Genomic DNA, 8,349 nt, shown 5'->3' with positions numbered 1-8,349 from the left:
TTATTACCTGCGTGTTGAGGGTAAAAGAGGTGCCATAATTACACAAGAAAAATCTTGGTATGTCAGATATGTGCATTTGACCTTCTCAAGAAGAATTGGTTACTTTATATCAAGACCAACCCGGACTAGAATAGCCTGTTGACATTTTTTTATAGAAGAAAACTCCGTGAGAACCAAACGCTGAAGTCGAGACTTGAACCCTGGTGGGCTAGCTGCGAACTTTCGCGCCTTGCCAACTGAGCAGTTCTCAGAATTGGTTACTTTACATCCATCCTTATACAAGAGTTGGAACTTTGCCCTCCTAAATTGGGCAATTAGGTCACTTGTTACCTTTTCTTTCTTTCTTTCTTTCTTCCTTTCTTTCTTGCTTGCTTGCTTTGCTTGTGTTACAACTTCAGAAAGGACGCGGCTAATCTGCACCCAAGCTCATATGCTCCCGCATGAACAGTAAAATCGAAAAAAATTCAAAAAATTCCAATTTTTTTTTGAGAGAAACATTGACAAAAGTTCTAAGTGCCTACAAAAATTCGTCAGGAAATCACATTCCTAGAAGGTGTGGCAAAAAAAACAAAAATAGTACTCTGAAAAAGCTACTTTCAAACGCATTTTGAAGCAATGAATTTGTTTTTTTTGGCACGCCTTATAGGAATGTGATTTCATGATGAATTTTTGCAGGCACTTAGAACTTTTGTCAATGTTTCTCTCAAAAAAAATTGGAATTTTTTGATTTTATTTTTAATTTTTTTTCGATTTTACTGTTCATGCGGGTGCATATGAGCTCGGGTGCAGAATTGACTTTTCGCTTCAGAAAGGTCTTTTGAGTTTCTGAATAACCTGAGTGGGAATCTCGCTGCCACCATCCGTTACTTGCACACTTTGCATCATCAGCTGTACACTGCAGGTCCAATTCAATTTGAGCCCCTGCGGAACTCTTCGTGCCTTTGTTTACTGAGACCAATGAATTTACCTATTTATGTAACAGTGTTAGAGTAAGAGAAAGCAACGCCAGAAGCGTCACGCTTCCTCCTCCTCACCGTCTGAGTTAACTAATCGTCTCACCACGCACATCAAAGTCCCTGTTGACGAGTGCATCAACATAAACATATACTACTACTGAAGCTACTTCTCTCTGTGCTCTCGCAGAAGGTAGCTGCCGCGTTGCAATGTCCAATGTGGTAGCATCAAGTCAGCAACCGTCCAGGCTCAAGCTCCGGTTAATCGGTGCAGAGTCAAATAAAGCGTTTGCAAACATGAAACATATCTATAGTGGTGGTAGCAATCAATCAACCAATTGTGTTGTTTCTTCACGTAAAGGACTACCATACATGTGGTCAATGTTGTAACAAAAGAATAATGGAAGTGGTGGTTGTTACAGTGTCGCGTGAACGGCTAAGCTTACAACAAAGCCTAGCAAGGCACCGACCGTGACCTGCGCCTCCGTGTGGCCGACAGACTCGCTCAGCCGGTTATACTCCTCTGTCAACTCAGTTAGCTCTGGCTCTGAGCTTTGGAGGGTGTTCGGTCTCGGCAATCTGGTCGCAGCGCCACGCGTCGAGGAAGGCATGGCGTTTGAACGCTGCGACATAGATGCGTCCTGAGGAACGGAGACGAGCTCTGTGGCCATCTCGAGGTTTGCGGGGACGGGTTCAGGGGTGGAATGCACCTGGTCGCCACCGTCCTCCTGATCTTGAGTCGTCTGCTCTCGCAGGGCCCATAGCTTGTTCAAAAGCCTTGCGTGCTTGCCCACCTCTCTTCTGACTCCCTATTGAAAACAACAAATAAACATGGCATGAGCATTAGCTACGGTGGTTTTAGTACTTCTTTACGAAAACTAACAGCAAATTTCTAATCTGAAACAACACTATCAAGCTTTGTGTATGACTTCTGCAGGCCATTAACAAAGATCAGATTTATACTGTATTTGGCATAAATGCAGTGCGGAGGATAAATAGATGGGAACATGTACTGGCCATGCACCCTGGCAACTTGGCAACAGACAGGGATACCCACTACCTCACAAAGGAAACATGGGTACTAAGTGAACTGGTCAAACTTTTTTACAGCTGCATCCCACAGCAAGCTGAGAAGAAATTAACCATGTTCAAATGCACTGACAAAGAATTCAGTGGCACTGACAACGATATATACAATTATTTAGTGGAGGCTAGATCACACATGCACTGGTTTTATATGTGCACAGATGGAAACAGAATCAGAAGCAAGGGGGAAAAATTTCAGACTGATAGCCCTGAAAGTCACGCTTCATGTAAAGGTACATGATAGTGATAGTGCTTCTGCTTCGTACTTCAGTGCAAACTGACATTTCTTTTCGTCAGAATATATCAGCTAATATCAGGGGCATCATACATCCATACTACAAAGTGCAGCTCAGCATGTTCACCCTTTTTGGAAGTATTGGGATTGCAAATATACTACAGCATAGTGTGAGGAAATTAGAGGCAGTCCACATGGCATGTCTAGCAGATTCAAGAGGGCAGAGGCAGAAAGCAAATGTATCAGACCAATGTCGTTTCTTTCTGGATTCTTTTTTTTTCATCTTAAGAGATGTGTGTGAAACATGATCGGTAAGCGTCTAACACCTTTGACCTCCCAGTTTCGTAAAAAAAGAAACTGCAACAGCAATGGGGAGATCTAGGCCAATACAGCAGAAATGAAGAGTCTGCTGGGTATTTAGAGAGTTACATCCCTGATAATGAATCATGTTCTTGTATTTGTACTGGACCTCGATCAAATCAATGTCAAACTTGAGTTCTGCAAGTTTCATGAAAAAATACAGCAGCAACGGGGAGGGGCCCCTTCTTCTCCTCCTCTGACGGGCAAAGCCCGGTTGGCGCGGCGGCGGCGGGGCCCCTTCTTCTCCTCTGCTCGGAGTGGCCGGCGCAGGACGGCGGCTCCTGGTGGCGGTGCGGGGCTGCCGCGGGGCCCTGTGGCGTGGCGGCGGGCGTGTGGTGCGGCGGCCGGAGGCGGTGCGGCGGCGTCGAGCGCCGGGCAAAACGCAGCGGCTGTGGTGCTCCATATCGGGAGGTGGCGCGCGAGCGGGGCTCTGCCCAGATCCGATCGATCTGGTGCAGGGGCTTGCTGTCGGCGGCGCCGGCGGAGGTTGACGGCGGTGGCGTGCTCCGCGGGCGCTGGTCCTTGCGGGGGCTGGTGCGGGTGTGCTCAGCGGCTGCCCGGGGGGTGCGGCTGTTCCTCCGGGCGCCCTTGGGTGGCGAGCGCGGGCCGGGTCCGGTGGCTGGCACGGGATCCGGCGTCCGGCGGCCTGAGGTGTTGTTGTGCTTCCTTCCCGCGGGCGGCGCGGGCTGAGGCGGCAAGGGCCTGCCGGCAGCGCACGGGGGCTACTGCGCTCGACGGCGGCGGCATGGTGGCGGTGGTGGTGTTGCGTGCCGGACGGATTTCGCCTTTTTCCGGTCGCCCGCGCGGGTTTGGGGCCCCGGCCCGGCGTGGCTGCGGTCCCGGCGGTGGGTGGCGGCGGGAGGTGGCTTCGCCGTGCCGGCTCCATGTAAGACAATAGGCTTTGGGGGAACCGGCACAACCCTCTAGGGGTGGCCTATCACATATATATATAATGAGGTGGTATACAATGTTACAATATGCACATGTAAATACAGTCTAACACCCTCCCTCAATCTTAGCCACTTTCTAATGAATCTAGAAGGGTAAGATTGCGCCTGCAAGTCTCAAACTGTGGCAAAGGCAATGGCTTGGTGAAGATGTCAGCAAGTTGATCCTTGGAAGAAATAAACTTGATCTGTAGTTGCTTCTGAGAGACACGTTCACGCACAAAGTGATAGTCAACTTCAATGTGTTCCGTTCGGGCATGGAATACCGGATTTGCAGAAAGGTATGTAGCACCGATGTTATCACACCAAAGAACAGGAGGCTGTGATTGGGGTATACTTAACTCCTGAAGCAAGGATTGTACCCAGATGATCTCTGATGTGGCATTGGCCACAGCCTTATACTCAGCCTCAGTACTGCTACGCGAGACAGTAGCCTGTTTCCGAGCACTCCAGGCAATCAGGTTAGAGCCAAAGAAGACAGCATAACCCCCCGTGGATCGCCTGTCATCCGGATTGCCAGCCCAGTCTGCACCAGAATATGCTGAAAGACAACCAGAGTCAGACGGCCGAATATGCAAACCATGAGCCACCGTGAAATGAATATAGCGCAAAATCCGCTTAACAACAGACCAATGAGTGTCACGGGGTGACTGCAGATACTGGCAGACTCGGTTAACAGCATAGGAAATGTCTGGTCGCGTGATCGTCAAGTACTGGAGCCCATCAACAATACTCCTGTACTCTGTCGCATCAGAAGAAGAAAGAAGCACACCATCAACAGCATTGAGCTTATCAGTGGTAGACATGGGTGTAGTCGTCGGTTTGCACTTAAGCATCCCAGCTCGCTGCAACAAATCCAGAGAGTACTTCTTCTGCATCATAACAAGGCCAGCATCACGAGAAGTAACCTCCCACCTCAGTGCTGGTGATTTCCCCTCTGCCCCGTTTGATTCCGTCTAGATCTTGCCCCGAATTGTATTGCGTCTGGATGAGCGCGCCGTTGGCGTGGCCTGGTTGTCCAAAAGGACCCTCCCACCTCAGTGCTGGTGATTTCCCCTCTGCCCCGTTTGATTCCGTCTAGATCTTGCCCCGAATTGTATAGCGTCTGGATAATGAAGCTTCCCAAGGTCCTTGACCGCAAAATCAGCACCAAGTGAGCGAACAAGCGCAGTAGCAGCCGACTGAGAGGAGCTGACCAAAATGATATCATCTACATAGACCAACAAGTACATAGTAACCTCAGGCCTTTGAAGAAGAAACAATGAGGAGTCAGCAGTTGATGATGCAAAACCATGAGCACGAAGAGCCATTGCAAGACGAGCATGCCAAGCACGAGGAGCCTGCTTCAGACCATAAATTGCCTTGGACAGACGACAGAGATGATCAGGGCGATCCGGATCAGAGAAACCCGGAGGCTGGCGCATGTAAACCTCCTCCACCAAGACACCATGAAGAAAAGCATTTTGAACATCAAGCTGACGAAGAAACCAACCTCGAGTAACAGCCAGAGAGAGAAGAAGTCTGATGGTAGTAGGCTTGACCACTGGACTGAAGGTGTCTTCATAGTCAAGTCCAAAACGCTGTCGAAAACCACGAGCAACCAGACGAGCCTTATAGCGCTCAATGGACCCATCAGAATGCCTCTTCACTTTGAAAACCCATTTGGAATCAATGACATTTACCCGTGATTGTGGAGGAACAAGAGTCCAGGTCTGATTGCGAAGAAGCGCTTGATACTCCTGCTCCATGGCCTCTCTCCAATGAGGAATGCGCATAGCAGCTTGATACGTGCGTGGCTCAGAGGATGGATCTGCGAGAGCAGCAGACATGCACGCCGCTAACCAAGCAACTGTGCCATCGTGACGTTGCTTAGGCTGAAAAATGCCACTCCGACTGCGCGTATGTGGACGTAGAGCAGCAGCAGGAGCCGGCGGAGGCGAAGGTGACGGAGACGTGACGGTCGCCGGAGATGCAGGAATCACCTCAGGCGAGCTCGGGACAGACGACTCCGGACTGCATGGCGAAGACTGGCCCGACGACAGGGGCTCAGAGGCCATGGGCGAACCGAGAGTGGGCGAGGCCAGCTCCGGTGACACCGGCCCAGACGGCCTTGGCGAGGCGAGAGCAGGCGAGGCCGGCCCTGGTGAGAAGGGCCCAGACACCCTGGGCGAGGCAGGGGCGGGCGAGGCCAGGCCTGGTGATGACTGCCCCGACGCCCTGGGCGAGACGGGGACCGAGGAGGCCGGCCCAGTCGGCGGGGTTGCAGGGCGCGACGATGGCGAAGGCAGCCCAGAAGCCAGAGGCGACCGGGCCAGGACGTCGATCGGCCGTGCATGAGCACGGAAACCGAGGCCATGCAGGGGCGCCATGTGCTCCTCATGCACAACAGAAGGTGCCGAGGATGAAGGTGATGGCGACGAAGAGGAAGATGGCACTTCCAGAATCTCCAAACGAGCCCCACGACCAGTGCCTGCACCATGGTTAGGCAACAATAGAGGAGAATATGCAACATCATCAAATTGGACAGAAGCAACAGAGGATGAATGCATGACAGGTGGCTCGGTAGTGGACACAGGGAGTTTGGCAAAGGGAAAAACATGCTCATCAAACACAACATCCCGAGAGATGTAGACACGATTAGTGGGCACATGAAGACATTTGTATCCTTTATGAAGAGAGCTATAACCAAGAAAAACACACTTCTTGGAACGAAACTCGAGCTTACGCTTGTTATATGGACGGAGATGGGGCCAGCAAGCACACCCAAACACCTTGAGAAAGGTGTAGTCCGGTTGTTCATTAAGGAGAACTTCAATGGGAGTCTTCATATTCAAAACACGAGTGGGAGTACGATTGATGAGAAAACATGCAGTGGTGAAAGCATCACTCCAAAAACGAAACGGAACAGATGCATGCGCCAAAAGAGTCAGACCAGCTTCAACAATGTGACGATGCTTACGTTCTACTGAACCATTCTGCTGATGTGTATGTGGACATGCTAAACGGTGAGTGATCCCAAGCGACTGAAAGAAGGAGTTGAGGTTGCGATACTCGCCACCCCAGTCCGACTGAACATGAACAATTTTGTGCTTGAGAAGGCGTTCAACATGTTTTTGGAACTGAACAAAAATGTCAAACACATCAGATTTACATTTGATAAGATAAAGCCAGGTAAAGCGGCTGTAAGCATCAACAAAACTGATATAATAATTATGACCACTAACAGAAGTCTGAGCAGGACCCCATACATCTGAAAACACAAGTTCTAAAGGATGTTTCACCTCACGACTGGACTCTGAAAAAGGAAGTTGATGACTCTTCCCCTGCTGACAAGCATCACACACTGCTACATCTTTATTACTAGACACACTAGGAAGCTCATGACGACGCAAAACATGCCGGACAATAGGTGTGGCCGGGTGACCAAGACGAGCATGCCACTGTGACGGAGATACCCGAACTCCACTGAAGACGCGAGCGACGCCAGGATGCTCCAGACGATAGAGACCTTGGCAGAGCCGCCCACTAAGAAGAATGTCCCTCGTGCCCCGATCCTTAATAAAAAGATCAAAAGGATGAAATTCACAAAGCACATTATTATCACGAGTGAGTTTAGGAACTGAAAGAAGATTACGTGTCACAGATGGAACTCGAAGAACATTGCGAAGTTGAAGACTCCTATTGGCATGTCTAGTGAGAAGTGATGCTTGACCAATATGAGAGATGTGCATACCTGCTCCATTGGCGGTGTGGATCTTGTCGGAGCCATGGTAGGGTTCACGAGTGTGAAGCGTCCCCATCTCACTGGTCAGGTGCTCTGTCGCCCCAGAGTCCATGTACCAGTGGGGATCAATGGAGTAGGACTGAGTGTGTCCCTGTGGCTTCTGCGGCGGCGGACGATCAGCCATGGCGACCTGACGAGCAAAGTTGCGTGTATCTTTCCCGTCATTGCCGAGACCAAGAAAACCCCGCTGGAAGCGCTTGTGACACTTCGAGGCCCAGTGCCCATCGCGACCACAAAGCTGGCACACACGTGGACCGCTAGCCCCTGGTAGCGTCGCAGTAGGAGGAGGGGCCGAGGCGGGTGGTGGTGACTGCCCCGAAGGAGCCCTGGATGAAGCAGAGGAGCGACCACCCTTGGTGGCGGCGTTTGCCGAGAGGGCGCCGTTGCCCCTGGATCGGCGCGTCTCGACTCGTTGCTCAGTAAGCAGGAGGCGTGAAAAGACCTCGGGTGCTGGCATGGGCGTGGAGTTGCCCCTCTCATTGATGATCTCGACTAGGGCGTCATACTCCTCATCAAGACCATTGACAATAAACGAGTTGAACTCGGAGTCGGTGAGGGGCTGTCCAATGGAGGCCAGCGTGTCGGCGAGACTCTTGACTTTGTTGTAGAACTCAGTGGCGGTGGAGTCAAGCTTCTGACACTCCCCAAGTTGGCGACGGAGCCCAGATACACGAGCCTGCGACTGTGCCGCAAACGAGCGCTCAAGAATAGTCCATGCCTCGTGGGACGTCTTGGCGAAGACAACAAGCCCAGCAACGGCCGGAGAGAGCGACCCCTGGATGGAGGAGAGGTTCGCCTGATCCTGCCCTGTCCAGACACGGTGAGCCGGATTATAGACCGGACCGTGCACGCTGTCAACCAGCGCAGGAGGGCAAGGGAGAGAGTCGTCGACATAGCCAAGCAGATAGTGACTCCCAAGAAGCGGAAGAACCTGCGCGCGCCAGAAGATGTAATTGTCCGACGACAACTTGATGGTGATGAGAT

The 8,349-nt window shown here is 51.2% G+C and overlaps 1 protein-coding gene across 1 annotated transcript in view; it reads right to left on the bottom strand.

Annotated features, from left to right (window-relative positions):
* Positions 1 to 1,241: 1,241 nt before the first annotated feature.
* The window catches only part of LOC123156167 (uncharacterized), a gene marked incomplete at its 5' end in the record, with an annotated part of 11,481 nt that continues 4,373 nt past the window's right edge, over positions 1,242 to 8,349 (bottom strand). The window contains 1 exon segment of the mRNA XM_044574333.1: positions 1,242 to 1,762. Within this exon segment, the coding sequence (XP_044430268.1) occupies positions 1,370 to 1,762 (393 nt within the window).

This window comes from Triticum aestivum, chromosome 7B (genome assembly GCF_018294505.1).
Source record: "Triticum aestivum cultivar Chinese Spring chromosome 7B, IWGSC CS RefSeq v2.1, whole genome shotgun sequence".
In the NCBI taxonomy this organism is placed as follows: domain Eukaryota; kingdom Viridiplantae; phylum Streptophyta; class Magnoliopsida; order Poales; family Poaceae; genus Triticum; species Triticum aestivum.
The sequence above is the reverse complement of the archived record's forward strand: the minus strand, read 5'-3'. Positions and strand labels throughout refer to the sequence as shown.